At 29.2% G+C, this 16,632-nt stretch overlaps 1 protein-coding gene across 2 annotated transcripts in view; it reads left to right on the forward strand.

The window, feature by feature from the left end:
* Nucleotides 1–16,632, forward strand: part of LOC100203022 (uncharacterized protein DDB_G0287625) — a 71,965-nt gene that overhangs the window by 27,632 nt on the left and 27,701 nt on the right. For both annotated transcript variants that reach the window (XM_065799321.1, XM_065799322.1), the window contains exons 8-9: nt 4,747–4,845; nt 4,922–5,806. In XM_065799321.1, the coding sequence (XP_065655393.1) occupies nt 4,747–4,845; nt 4,922–5,806 (984 nt within the window). The remainder of the gene's footprint in view (nt 1–4,746; nt 4,846–4,921; nt 5,807–16,632) is intronic.

Here is a 16,632-nt window from a genome sequence, read left to right on the forward strand (position 1 = left end):
AGCTTGTTAAGGAAAATGTGTTATAAATTTTTTTTGGTTTGTGATTCTTAGTATGATTCAAATATTTTAAAGTTTGTTAGCAACGTATTAAACTATTTAAAAATTAATATTTTCAAGTGTTAAACTACTTTTTTTCTATTTTTGATCAACTTTTGTTATGTTCTAAATTTGAGCATATGTTATAAGTTTTGACATAAGCTTATTTTTATCCATGATATGTTTAAAATTTTCCTTAATATCTTTTCATAAAATTTTCCATAACTTCCATAATAAATTATCCATAATAAAAAAATTTTTATGATAAAAATAAACCATTAAAAAAATAATATAAATGTTGTACTGCCAATTTTATATGTAAGGCACAACATTACTTCTGCGATATGAATATTTTTAAATATAAAATAAATAAATCATTGATTTATAAATGGCTGAACAATGACAGATTATTATTTATATCTTAGAAATTGATTTGTATACACATTTTAAATAATTTCGAAAAAAAAAATTCAATTGTAAAGTAGTATCTTTACTTAAAATAATAAATATAATTTAATGGAAATTATTTTTAAGTTAAATATAATAGTATAAATTTTTTTAAATACTTTAAATGTTACCAAAAACAGTCTAGATTATCCTCTGATTACATATTATACGTATGTAATATACACGTATATTACATAAATTAAATGAACAAAAAAATCATTCAGTAAAGTGACAGTTTTTAGAAATAATTGTTTTTAAATATTTCATTTATATTTTTCTTAGAGAGAATAAAACTGTCAATAAATTTGAAAACATAAATTTTTTTTTTTGAAGTTGTTACAAATATCTCTCTAACCTTTGGCTCAAAAACACAGTTGCCATTGATAAATAAGACTGCTGCAATGAGGAAAAATACGATTGTGTTACTATAGACCATATACATCTGCATTGAGGTCGGCAAATTATTGATGAGCTCATTTTTCCTAATTCTGAAGGTTGTATATATATATATATATATATATATATATATATATATATATATATATATATATATATATATATATATATATATATATATATATATATATATATATATATATATGGAACTTAAAGTTTCTTGCCTTTTAGCAATCATCAACCATATTATTAAGAAATTTTTTAAATATGTGTATATTATATATATATATATATATATATATATATATATATATATATATATATATATATATATATATATATATATATATATATATATATATATATATATAGGGTTCGAAATAGGCGCCAGACATCGGACATTGTCTGGCATTTATCCAGTAAAATACATTATCTACCAGTCATAAGTAAATAATATAAAAAAAGTTTTTAAAAATTTTTTCAAAATGTTGCAATACATTATATAATACTTTTTATGTAAGGTTTTAAGAAACATAATATAAGTTTTTTTAGTTTTTTCTTTTTTTTAGTGTTGTTACAACTGTCAACTAAATCAACTAATATATTTTCTAAAGTTGACTAAAATCAATTAATAAAAAAACTACATACATCAATTAATACAAAAATTTTAAATTTTTACATTTTAAAAATCAGCTAAGTTAACTAAAAGTTGATTTAGTCGAAATATGGGAATAATTTATTTCTTAAAAAGATCCGACAACTGGACAATTTATTCCCAGACCCCAATGATTTAGGGACTGACTTAATTACTTGCTATATATCAAAGTCTTTACAATCATATTTACAATGTGATTACATAGAAAACATTTTGATTTTAGAGCTTCATGACTTAATTTTGCCTCGGACCCCAGGGTCCCAAACCAGCTTGAAATGGCCTTGTATGAAACTATTTATGAAAATCAAAAGCATCGAGTAAACAGTAGAAAAAAAAGTTGAATGAAATACATAACCGATTGTTTAATTAGGTACAATTGTTTTCCTTTTTTTTAATGTATTTATTAAGGTTCTCTAAGAAGTCCTTACGGTCTTATTACAGAGCACCGGAAAGAGCCATTCACTATGTACACTGCCACTGGCAAATAATAAATTTTTTTTAGCAAGTTTTGTTAAGATAATATTTTGCGTATGCTGACCAATACTTGTAAGGGTTTGCTGTCCAATTTCAGCGAACAGTTTCATGTAAAAACTAATATCATTTGCAAATGAAATTATACTTTCTCGCATTTTCACGTGTCTTTTTTTTTGTAGAGATAAGTTTGATCGTTTTTATTTACATTTCTTTTTCTTATGAAGTAGAGCTGAATCATCACCGATTCTGCTAGTCACCAATGATGGTTCATTGCTATCAAGCAGCCTTTCACTGAGAAGTTTTATTGCAAATGTATAATTGACATTCCCATTAAAGTTAAACGATGTTTTAGATTGTAGTGCAGATCTATCTATATCAACTTCTTAAATAACCCCTGAAATACCTGAGCTGATTATTTTTGTTATCTTTTTGAGTGGTTTGTAGAGTATGATACGTTTATACATAACTATAGTTAAATCAAATTGATGTAACAGTCAACAAATGTGTGCTGTTACACAGCCAAGTCATAAGTTAACAAAAACGCCCACAGCGTAGAGTTTTTAACCAGGTTGGAACCCTTAAAATAGGAAAATCACCAAATATTCGACAGCCGAATATTTGGTGCTTCTGCTGAGCGTCTAGCCAAATATTTGTTATTCCGCAAGACTGCTATCTGTGACATCTCTGGTTATAATAGTGCATGCTTTTGTTTTTAAATAAACAAACAAAAATTAAAAAAACTGGAAAGTTAAATGAAAAGATAAAAGGATTTTAAGATTTTCACTTGACCAAATCAACTTTAAGTTGACTAGTATAAGTCTATAGTTGATTAAATCGACTATTTGTTTTTTTTTTTGGTCGACTCATTTGACTTGTTGACCTTTAGTCTACTTAGTCAAAGTCAACACAACTTTTTTAAAGATTTTTTTAGATTTTATATTTAAATTTTTTTTTTTTTTTTTTTCCAGCAGATTTCTGAAATGCTTTAGTTGTCATAACATGCAAACTGTTTTAAAAAACAAGTCAAGTTTTAAAAACAAAATATTATAAGCGTGGTCAGAAATGGAGTGCAAATTTTTTTGTTCAGTTTTGTCAGATGTCTTTGCCAAAACTTGGTCAGAAATGGTGTGACCTGACCATGCCCTTTCTTAAAGTTAATTATTTTTTAAGTTGTGTTGGATGTTTGCCAAACCTAAGTATTTATTGGACAAATTGTCTGGAACAAATGTCTTTGAGGCCTACATATATATATATATATATATATATATATATATATATATATATATATATATATATATGTATATATATATATATATATATATATATATATATATATATATATATATATATCCTATAGAATAGAGTCAGCATTCAGCAATGCCGACCTAACCGCTGATCTAAAAGTGTTTGAGGTCAGCAAAAAATTGTCGACCTCGTTTCTATAGTAACCCCTTTGTGTCAATTTTTTTGCCGACCTGATGCTGAAAAAAATTATTATTTTAGATTTTAATGCCTAGAAAATAACATTTTTAAACTTAAAACACAAAATATGCATTTTCACAAAAAATTATTATGAAAATTTTTTTTTTATAATGGTTATTATAAAATCATGATTATTTTTAAAATTTTTATATAATTTCGCTTCTTTTGAGACCCAACATGATATACTTTTGAAAAACTTTTGTTTTGATAATTGTAGGGACCTGTCTGATGTTTAAAGATCATGATCTACCCCTAGAAGCAATTTTTTTTTTCAAAAATTTTTTAATTTTAGTATTATTTTTTTATATAGAACACATTTAGAGGGTGGGAGCAGACATTTTTAAAAAAAGTTGTTATAAGCACCACCCTAATATATATATATATATATATATATATATATATATACCCCTAACGTGTTGTCAGAAAGTTTTTCCGTATTTTGTTGACAAAAAGTAAAAATTAAAATGCAAGACCGGAATTTTTTTTTTTTTATTAATGATAGACTGCCTGCCCCAACCAAACCCTCAGTCGATGTAGCAGCACTCCCTTGCGGGTCAGGCTATTTGTCAGTCGATGTAGCAGCACTCCCTTGCGAGTCAGGCTATTTGTCAGTCGATGTAGCAGCACTCCCTTGCGAGTCAGGCTATTTGTCAGTCGATGTAGCAGCACTCCCTTGCGAGGCAGGCTACAAGATGGTCGATGTAGCAACACTCCGCGCATGATTTACAGTAAAAAAAATAAAAATAAAAACATTTTATTAAAAAAAATAAAAATAAAAACATTTTATTAAAAAAAAATAAAAATAAAAACATTGTTTATATTGTTAAAAACATTCAGGATGTTTTAAAAACATTCAGAATGTTTTTAAAAACATTCTGGTCAATTAAATTTGCGTTTTTGTGGTTTTTTTATAAAACGATTAATTTGTAATTAAATTAATGGTTTTGACTTTCGTCCAACACGGAAATGTTGGACGAAAGTCAAAAGTAATTAAAAGTGACGTATATGTTGGCGTAAGAATCACTTTTTTCCTTCCGCTCTTCCCAAAGCCAACAAACTATAGATCTATATATATATATATATATATATATATATATATATATATATATATATATATATATATATATATATATATATATATATATGTATATATATATATATATATATATATATATATATATATATATACACACACAGTATGTATACTCATAAACAAATTCAGAATCTTGTTTGGTTTTTTTGTTTCGTTTTTGCAGGTGACTGATAATGAAGAAGAAGGTAATTCTGATAACAATATGGACAGAGAGAAAATCATAAAAAATACTTATGATGAAAATATTGAGAAAGTTCTTCATGTTAGTAGTTATTTTTAAAAAGCTATATTTTAAAAATCTAAGTATTTTCAGTATTTTTTTCCCCATATTTTTCTAGGTTAAATCAAATGAGGATATAACTTCAGATTCTCATAGTAGAGATCGTAGAGTGATAAACATCGATGAGTCTCAGATTACTGTTTGTTTTAATGTTAATGATTCTGATAATCGAATAAAATCAAAAGGATCTGGAAAAGAGCTAGATAAAGATGAAACAAATGATAAAAATGGAATAAGTAAGTATGATGCACGGTATGCAATTTTAAAATCACGAGACCAAAACAACAAGCAGCTTGACAAATATTCAAGATCCAACACAATCAAAGAGTCTAAAAAAAAAGAATATGCGGGAAGCATGGTAGCTGATATTGAAGAACAAGCACGCAAGCAACAACGGTATACTCAAAGAAAAATATTGAGAAATAATAAACGACACTCTGAAGGCAAAAGTAGCTATACTCATAAAAGGGTTGGAGAAGATTCAAGTGAAAGTGATTCTCAGACTCATACAAATGTATTAAAAACAGAAACAAGACGTATTGAACTTCAGGAAATATCAAGACATTTAAAACCAACTGTAGACTTGAGGGAACTATTAAAACGAGATAAACCATTGAGTGATGATGAGGATATTTTAGCTAGAAAACTCAGACAAAAATTAAAAGAAGAAAAACATAAGCGTTTATTTGGGAAACTTGCCCCTGGCGAAGAAACGATTCTTAAGGAAGAACGAATGCATTTAAGAAAAGAGTTAAAAAAAAGAACAATCCAAAAAAAAATTACTAAGCAACCTGTTTTAGAAACCTTAATTGTTGATAAAAAAAGGGAAGATAATGCAGAAGATGAATTCTCAGATGAATGGGTTGAAAACCAGCAAGCAGAAAATAACATAAATGAAAGTGACAATGAAAATAAACAGAGAAAGTTTAACAAAAAAAATCAGGTTCGTTATTGATTTGATTTTATATATTTCTTATGAACATATCTATTGAAATTTTCACTAACATTTTTTTTATTGTTAATATTTACACTTACATTTTTTTTTGTTAAAGTTTACACTTAAATTTTATTTTGTAAATATTAATTACTGTTTTTATTATTTACATTAAATTTTACTTTTAAAAAAAAGAAAATTTAACAAGAACTTGCCTTATATTTGTTTTTGACATGAAAAGCACATTTTATGCAGAAAACAAGGAAATAAGTGATTTATTATGAACCAATGTGGATAAATATTGCTACATAAAAACAAAAATAAAAGTATATTTTTGAAAACTGTATATTCTCAAAAATAAACACTGCAAGTGTTTTACATAATTTATTTTTTTTAATGAAGTTATTTTTTTATTATCAATAAAAAACATGTGTACTAAATTTGAGGGTTTATTTTTTCAGAGAAAATCATTTAGAGTTATACATAGAATATATACATCAGTAAACTAAACAAGTGTCCAAAATTTTTAATTTTGTTTCTGAAAATGATTTAATTTTTAGTATTAATTAAACAATTAAAATAAGTTTAATTCCACATAAATTTTTAAAAAGGTTTAAAAAAGGATTATTTTCATTTCATTTTATACCTTTTCCTAAATTTGAAAAATTGGTTTCACTAGTGTATAATGCCTAATGCTTAATGTTTTGCTTAATTAATCAGTGCAAAAAGAAATTGATATATTAGTTTTGTAAAGTTTTCCAATAGTTTTTTAGTCATTTTGTAGCTTTTTTCTATTTAATAATAAAAAAAGTGAAAGTGGACCAAGAAATTGAAAAGCATTACAAAAAAACTGGAAGGTATAAAAGATTTTTTCAGATATATCCCCCAAAAAAGTAATTTATAATTAATTATAAATTCTAACCTTGAAACTTCTTTTTAGGAGCTATGTTTTGCTTTTAAAAAAAATTTGAATGTTAACATATAAAATACTTTTTTTGAAGCACCTTATAAACTATTAAAAAAAAGAAGCAAGTGCTTAATGAAAAAAATGTTCAAGCGCAAGATCTTCATAAACATAATAAACTGAAAAAGTACATAAATTACTTTTTGGTTTTAAAGAAACAAAAAATAATTTGACCTCTTCGGAAATCTGATAAGTCTGCTGTGTCCAATGGTTTTTTTAACTATATATATATCTAAAAATAATAATTAATAATAAATAATAGTTATTTATTAAAAATATAGGTTAAATATAATAACCGTTTTACAGACGATTGAAAATCAGGTTACAATGATATATGGTGTTCACTTTATTTTTACAATCCCTGTATTATATGTATATATATATATATATATATATATATATATATATATATAATATATATATATATATATATATATATATATATATATATATAAGTGATCTCAGAAGTTACTTATTATCTAAGTTTCTCGGTGTATAATATTTCTCATTATGCTATAAAGTTGCTTAAAAGTTTGATTGTAGCAACAGAGAATGCAGATATTATTTATAGAAAGATTTTGGAAGCTTTATTCATTAGGGAAAACTCGACATCATTAAATCAAATATAGAACTGATAGTGGAGGATTTTTTTGAATGTAAATTTTGGTTTTATTTATACATCAAAAGTTTCAAGGACATTTGATAGATATTAGTTTACAAACCTAAACATTCAGGCTCTTCAGTGATGTTTTTTTTTTAATTAAAAAAAAAACATTACTGAAAAGCTTATTTTATCTAAATATTATGTTACTTTAGTTAGATTATTCAGTAAACAGGCCGAATTCAACAACAGTATTCAATATTCAATGATCAATGGAAAAGATGCAGAATTAACAAATCCCATCCAAGTTATGGATCCAAACTTACACAGTGCATTATCAGCTTCAACTGGAAACATTTGTAATATTGTTGAAGAAACTGTAAAATGTTTTTAAAAATTTGGTATAAAATTTCATCCAATATTGGTGTTGTAGATAATGAATCGTATTTTTTTAAATATTTCTCTCTTTTTGATAATTTTGTTTTAACCACTTAACGAATTTGCTCGACATATGTCGAGCAAACTTTTTTAGCCAAAAAAAATTTGCTCGAGATATGTCGAGCATTACCAAAAATTGGTATACTTTGAGAGCTAGCTCGCTATATGTCGAGCAAAGCTTCTGATTGGTTATTATGATATCTGATGCGCTTCCTGTACGATAAACTCTTCTTTTTATGACTGCCACGCGCCAGTGTTTACACATGGGCGGTTGGAAGTGCATTGCATTGTTTCGTGACTTTTTTTTAAGTGATTGATAATTTTGCATGAATTATCTGTTGCGTAACCTGCATTGTTGAATTATTTGTGCCCATTTTTTGTGTTACTTATAAATATGATGGATTCCGACAGTGACGAAGGAAGTTTATTGGGCGATACCGACTCAGTTCATGTTAGTTCGTCTGACGATGAGAGGAGTGATTCCAGTGACAGTGAAGGTTTCTCAGACGATGATTCTGAAGAAGATGAGCCTACGCTTGCAGACGTGCGTGCATGGCAAATTGAACCTCAACCAACGATACCTCATCCTAGGTTTCCATTTGTTTTCGGCAACCAAAATATTCCTGCTGATGGAAATGCATTAGACTTTTTGAATTTATATTTTGACGATGAACTAATCAATATTATTGTCACTGAAACAAATCGGTATGCATTGCAGAAAGGCGATAGAGATTTTCCTAATACCAATGCAAGGGAGATTCGTGTATTTCTTGCACTTGTAATGTTGCAAGGCTTGGTAGTAAAGTCTAGTCATTGGCTTTACTGGTCAAAAAAACCTCTCTTAGACACTCCATTTTTTAGAGAGTGCATGCCTCTCAAAAGGTTCAAGGCACTAAAAAAATATTTGCACTTTGCAAATAGTGAAGACTACAATCCTGAAACTCACCCCCAACCAAAATTGAACAAAATTTACCCTATTTACCAGCTTCTCAGCAATAAATTCAAAACATTGTATAAGCTGGATCGTGACGTGACCATCGACGAAAGTCTAATGCTTTATAAAGGTAGACTCGGTTGGGTGCAATACATCCCTCTGAAACGTGCAAGATTTGGAATTAAATTTTATATGTTATGCGAGTCTTCAACTGGATACGTTTGGTCTACTATTATTTATACGGGCAAAGGAACACAAATGGATGAAAAGTATAAAGATCTTCCTGAAGTTTCATCAAAAATTGTGATGTCTATAATGGACCCGCTACTCAACAAAGGTCATTGTTTGACAACTGACAATTTTTATACTTCGCCTGCACTTGCTGAATTATTGATAAATAATAGAACTGACACATATGGAACCGTCAAGCAAAATAGAAAAGATATGCCCCCTCAAATAAATTCAAAGAAGTTGAAGAAAGGAGAGACTATTGCATTTCGCCGTGGAAAAGTTCTGACCATGAAGTGGAAGGATAAGAGGGACGTCACTTTACTTTCCACTGTTCATTCTTCGGAAATGGTTCAATGTCAACGAGGGCGCGTAGCTACCAGTATTCCCAGAATTGTAAAGGATTACAATGATACGATGGGAGGGGTCGATCGAGTAGATCAGTCATTATCTAGCTACCCCATCATGAGGAAAAGGGGAAAAAAATATTACCAAAAAATTTTTTTTCATCTTCTTGAATTTGCAGTATGGAATTCTTATATATTATATAAGCAAGCTGGACATACTAAAAAACCGTTGGACTTTCGAATGGATCTTATTGATCTTCTTGTATCCACGTATAAAGACAATTCAGTGAAGAGCAAAGGTCGTCCTAGCACAACTCCCTCTCCCCTTCGCCTCTCTGGTCGTCATTTTCTGGATTATGTTCCCCCAACAGAAAAGAAAGATAAACCGATGAGATACTGTGCTGTTTGTTCACAAAAGAGAAATGCGCTAGGAAAAAAAGTTCGAAGAGAATCAAGATACCAGTGCTCAGAGTGCGATGTTGGTTTGTGCGTCGTTCCATGTTTTCGTGAGTATCACACAAAAGTTGACCTTAGTAAGTCTGCAAAAACTTATTTTCTGAACTAAAGCCTTATATTACACCATGTAACAACATTTTTGTTTATGTTAATTTTTTAATGTTTCTTACATAATTTTTGTATGCTGATTTCAGTGGTACCATTGGTTTTTCTCTATCATCAAGATTTCCTGAGAAAAAGCATAAAGTATATTTCGGAGTTTTCGTATATGTGTAATGCAATTAAAACATTATATATATATGCTGATTTTAACTATATTCGTGTGTTTATTTTCAGTTTAACTAATTACAACTGTTACATGAAGTGGTGAATATGTCTAGTAGATCCTGCAAGCTTTGTCCTGACTCATTCTGTTATGTTTGTGGTTACTATATTAGTCCAACACAAGCTAAACATAAGATTGTCAGTGGTACAAAATTCTTTACTGCATATCATGCTTATTTTGGCATGGCTATGGGAGATCAGGACAAATCGTGGGCACCACACTACAGTTGTGGTAGCTGCAGATCAACTCTGGAAGGATGGCTGCGTGGAATCCGAAAGTCAATGCCCTTTGCGATTCCGAGAATATGGAGAGAACCGACGAACCATCATGATGACTGCTTTTTCTGCATTGTTGACATTTCAAAGTATAAAAAACCGAAAGATAGGCTGACTCTAGTTTATCCAAGTACACCATCTTCTATTGGACCAGTTCCACACAGTGATGAATTGCCTGTTCCTACTCCACCTCAATCCGAAGAAGCAGCTGCATATCATTCTGAAGTAGACTCACCGGATGAACTCAATGATGACTGTGATTTCAGGGAACCGAATGATTCACCTCATTTCCCTATCCAACAAGAACTTGATGACTTAGTACGAGATTTAGGTCTCACTAAATCAAATGCAGAACTTCTGACATCACGTTTGAAAGAATGGAATTTATTAGATCCAAGCTGCAGAACCTCGAAATACCGAAAAAGACATGAAACATTCGCATACTTTTATGTAGTATCAGAATCACTGTGCTATTGTCATGACGTTCGTGGTCTTTTCAATGACATTGGCATTGTTCACAATCCTGAAGAGTGGAGATTATTCATTGACAGCTCAACAAGAAGTCTAAAGGCAGTTTTGCTCCATAACGGAAACCGATTTCCTTCGATTCCAGTAGCTCATTCCGTTCATCTAAAGGAAGACTATAAGAACGTGAAGTTGTTGCTTGAGAAAATCAACTACGACAGTTACAAGTGGGATGTATGTGGAGACTTTAAGATGCTAGCATTTCTTCTCGGTCTGCAAGGAGGATACACAAAGTACTCGTGTTTTCTTTGTTTATGGGATAGCAGGGCTGCAAACCAGCACTTCACAAGACGTGAGTGGCCAGTGAGAGAACATTTACAGCCTGGTTTGCACAATGTTATTAATCAATCTCTGATACCTGTTGAAAAGATCTTACTACCACCCCTTCACATTAAACTTGGTCTTATCAAACAATTTGTCAAAGCATTAAACCCAGATAGTGCAGCATTCCAGCATATTCGGCAGATGTTTCCAAAGGTGTCAGATGCAAAAATTTCAGCAGGTATATTCGTTGGTCCACAGATTAAAGTTATGTTGGCATGTAAGGAGCTTGAGGACAAAATGTCTGCTGTTGAAAAAGAAGCATGGACTGCATTTAGACATGTTGTTCATAGCTTTTTAGGCAACAATAAGAGTGATAACTACAAAGAGATAGTGGAAAACTTAATTGTACGGTACGCAGATATGAAATGCAGAATGTCAATAAAGCTGCATTACCTGCATTCACACTTGGAATTTTTCAGACCAAATTTGGGTGATGTGAGTGAAGAGCACGGGGAACGTTTCCATCAGGATATTCTTGCAATGGAGAAAAGATACCAGGGCAGATGGGATGCAGCTATGATGGGTGACTACATCTGGTGTTTGATACGCGATGACGAGAAACTTCATAAAAGAAAACCTCGTTCTACTGTTCACTTTTAGTGTTTTTTGAGATTGTGAGAGACTGTTACAATACAATATAATGTAACATTATGTAATATATGTAAGAAACATGATGTAACATGAAGTTTTGTAACATAACATAACACTTTTGAATTAGTAAATGTTTTATATTGACTAAAGTAGAATCTAATGCAAAACGATTTATATTAATTATATGTTTAATTGATTTTTTTTTTTTTTACGACCAAACGATTGATGCAATAAAAAATCCAATGTCATATTCAGACTCAGCATACTCAAATTAATTAAGAAACATCAAAAAACTTTGATAAACAGAAATTTTTTTTTTTTTTGTTACATTGTGTTATATATATAAAGCGTAATTATATATTGAAAGTCTTATATTATTTTTATTGTGTTACTAAGGAAAGAAAAGGAATAAGTTTCAGTTTCATGTCGTATTGGGTTTTATAAAATTGTTTTGAAAATTTTATAAGTGCCTGCAATTTCATTATAATCTCAAGTAGTTTTCTATTATTTCAATGTTCATAAATTTATAGAATGCCTTATTTTATTCTTATTATTTATAAATACGTGAAAGTTTCTTGTAATAAAACTACTTTTACAGTTAAAAATTTGAAATTTTTGTATGCGTGATTTTGCCTAGTCTCTACAATTTTACAGTGCCATAAATGTACATTTACGAAAGTTTATGTAATGTTATATAATTAGAGTTTTTAATAAAATCATAAATTTATAAATTTATTGAAATCAACTTTATATTTTATTGTTTAGAAATAGAGGAAATTAAGTTTGCAACTAGGTTCACTTCAATTTTTCAAGAATTTTGCAAGAATTTTATGCAATATTGCAATGCTCGACATATGTCGAGCAAGTTTTCAAAGGTCAATTAGGAAGGTCATAAATTATTAAAATATATTAAAATTTATTAATTATTATTATTTTCCTTTTTTGCATGGTTAAAACAGTAAAATCAATTAAAAAAAAAAATAGATTTGTTTTTGACACACTTTTGAAAATTAATAGGTTCGTTAAGTGGTTAAAGTTTTAAAACTTAATTAATTATTGAAGCTTTAAGATTAATTAAGAAGGTGATTTCATTGAAATCTTAAAAATTAAATATCTTGTCCCTTGGAAATTACAAGGTATTGATATTTTGCTTAGTTACTCTAATGAATGATTTAGACAGCATTTTTTTTTCAATCAATTTCCATAAATTTTTGCGAGAATTGAATACATTAACCCTGATGTTTAAAGACTGTATATAATGTGCATGGAAAAAAGGTTAGCATTACATTTATAGTATGCAAATTTAAAAAGTTGAACTTGCATGTTAAACATACTAAAAATACTTGTTTGAAAAATTAATTACTTCTTTAAGTTGTTGTTTTTTTTCGATTTTTTTAAATAAATTCACTTCCAACAAGGCTGCAAGCAACCACTAATTATGTTGGGAGTTGTGTTAAGTTTATGTTAGAGTTAGGAGTTTACAAAAAACTAAGAAGTTAGTTTAAGAGCAAGAAAGTGGTTGACACAAGACTTAAAAAACAGATCTTTTCTTTCTTTTAAATTCACCTCCCCAAGGCCCAGAAGGCCTCTACAGACGAGGGGGCTACTCAATTGTGGTTGTAACCCTCTCTCAACTCTATAACTCCGAAACACGAAACTTGAAGAACAAGGCTGCTGTGCAGAGAAACAAGTTGAGCGCGTTACTACCAGGGACGTGGTGGGGACCGAACTCGGAACCTCTCGCTTATGAAGCGAGCGCTCTACCACTACACCACTACCGCATATAGTCTACAAGATACCACAGATAGTTTACAAGAGTTTGAAAAACATAAAGGTAGTACAGAATTCCAGCAACAATGTACAAGGAGCAAGTGATGATAGTCACTTGAACAGCAGTCATGTAGTAACAGTATTATTCATTGAAAAAAAATGCAAGAATATGAGAGTTAAAATCTATATTGTTCTTCAAAGAGTAAGTTGTTACGCCCAGAATAAGATATTTGAAGTTTAAAAACTTAAGTAAGAAGACTGGTTGAACCATAGTTAACAAGGTCAGAGCAATCTTCAGAACTTTTATAAATTAGAAGTAGAAGTTTGAAGACTTAAAGACTTTGCTAATTGTTTAGACTGATTGAGCAATAGTTAACAAGGTCTTTTTGTTTTTTAAATAATAAGTTAGAGTAATAAAGAGAGTTCTAAAGAATACTTTTTGCAACTATGACAGGAATGTTGTCCAGACCACAAGTTGTAGAAAAGTTTATGTGAGAAATAACTTTAGCAACTGAAGCAGGAGTGGTTTAGATATCTAACAGAATTATTGTTTCTTAAGGAAAAGATAAATTTGAGTAAACATTTTTTTTTTAAATAGTTTTGCATTATCTTTAGGAGATAATGCAAAACAAAATAAGATAATCTTTAATAGATTATCTTTAGGAGAGGTAATAAGATCAGATCCATGTATGAGAAATTGAGTGTTGAATCTTTTTTAATGAAGATTTTTTAAAAATTTTCAAAAAGTTTCTTTGACTTTACTTTTGAAATATACCAAAAGTGTCAAGTTACTTAGTGTCAAGCAGGCAATTGACTTTAACAAACTTTAGAGTTGTTCTTGTGAAAAAGACAAAAGTGATGATTACAATGTAAAAACTCTGCTTCACAAAGTTTGCTATTTGATTAAGAGATTAAGACAAAACTTTTAGGCATTAGAACAAGCAGAGTTAGTGGATGATAAAGCCAAGTTGTTCAATTTGATGAGCATCAGTGTCATGAGCCAATCAGTGTCATGAGCATCAAAATCACCAATAACAATAAAGAAGCAAAATGATCGATTTAATCAATCCTTCTTTATTGTTGTTGAAACAAAATGAAAAAAAGTGAAATTTGATCAGAAATCTTTTTGATTTTGTTAAAATGTTTTGCATTTGCTGCTCCAGAAAAAAATATATTTGAATGAAAAAAGATAACTCAATTGTATCAAATTTTTATCAAGATCAATTTGATCAGAAACAAAATTCTTCTACAAGTCAGAACCCAGATGCAATAATTATCTGCTTAGTTCATGTCACAAGGCACAGTTCAGGTGACCTGAACTGAGTTCTAACAAATTTAAGAGTTTTTATGACATTAAATTAACATGTGCATGATAAAAATAGGGTTATGAATAGAGTTTCACAATCAATGATTCATTAGGAACAACTTTACAGGTTTTTCAAATTGGTATAAAATTTACAGGCTTTAAATCAGTATGAAGTTAATTCTTTGGTAAATTAGTATGATTTTAGTCATGCATAAAATAAGTCAAATAAAAAGGTATGGAGTGAAGATTTGATTTGCTTGTATTAAATATACCTTAAATGGTTTTACCCATATCTGATATTGGAAAAATTTGGTTACATTATTTATTTAGGTGAAATTCCATTCTCATACTTCCATAATTTGAAAAAAGAGTATAACTAAAGTCTGTAACAATATAACAAAGGTCCTGCTTAGATTTTTCAATGTTTATCTACGTATTTTTGGCCACCTGATATAAGCGCAAATTTTCGTCAACGTTGTATCAATCTATTCTAATAAGGAAAATTGCATACCATATAGCACTTTTTCATATATTGAAATATATCTAAAAAGTACAGCATTAGTGAAATTAAAAAGAAACAATCGTTAATATTTTACTTCCTTTTAAACTTACAACTACAATACATTTCCTTCCTCAAGATTAGAAGTGCTTTGATCAGTAATTCCCAATCTTTACGCTGCTGCCATCCTTTGATTTGCCAAGTTGTGGCGACCCCAAAAATAAAATTGATAAGGTTCCTCCTAAATCGCTACATTTTTTGCAGCTAACTGTTATGTTTTTTGACTTCTAAATTTCCAATTTATTTGTATTTTATACTTTATAGGCACCATATTTTTTTGCTACAAATTTTTTTATAATTGATTTATAATAGTTTATCAAGAAATCTATTATATGTTTTTGTTTATATTTGCAAAGTAGTAAAATGTTTACATTGTAAATATTTTATAAGCCTCAATTTTAAAGCTTCGATAGTGTGTGGCTATTAGTTTTACAAAGTATATTGCACAATGTAAACCTAAAATATTTAAAATTTAACAATATTTAAAGTGTGCATTGTGCAATGTAGGTTATTAAACTAAGAGTCGCACACAATTGGCTTTAAAGTTGATACTTTAGTTCATAAAATTTGTAAAAAAAATAAAGCTGAAGAAGTTCAATTATAACTATGAAAATGCGAGAGTTGCAAAACCCAAAAAATGTCTGTGAGAAGGCTGTGTTTACTTCTTTCTTGCCAAATCTGAAATTCTTGAGGCAGGTTCCATTGCTCAAATGAGTCAATTTCAATCAATAATTGTATGACACTTTGGTGTAATGATTGTAGTCAGAGTATAAATATTGCTTAATTTTAAAATGATAAAAAGAAACCACTGGCTAGCATAAAGAAATTATTTTCAGAATGTTTAATGGCAACCCCATCAGGATCTCAACCCATAGATTGGAAACTGCTGACTTTGATGATGTGAATGCTTTGATGAGTAAATGCTTTCAATTTTTATGTCTAGAGACTATGTATAATCGCCATATCATAGCAGTATCCTGTCGTCCTTGATAGCTACTTTCCATTACTTCGATGTCCTGATGAAATCTCTCACTATGCTCCTTACTGACATTACCCATATTTTCAGGGGGAATATCTAAGTGTAAATGGAATATATGAATCCTTTTGGACCTGGGGACAACAACCCAGTTTCTTGAATTTTTCAATTAATTATGTAACTATTTGTTTGTAAAAACGGTCCTTGCATTTTCTT

This window comes from Hydra vulgaris, chromosome 06 (genome assembly GCF_038396675.1).
Source record: "Hydra vulgaris chromosome 06, alternate assembly HydraT2T_AEP".
NCBI classification, from domain to species: Eukaryota; Metazoa; Cnidaria; class Hydrozoa; order Anthoathecata; family Hydridae; genus Hydra; species Hydra vulgaris.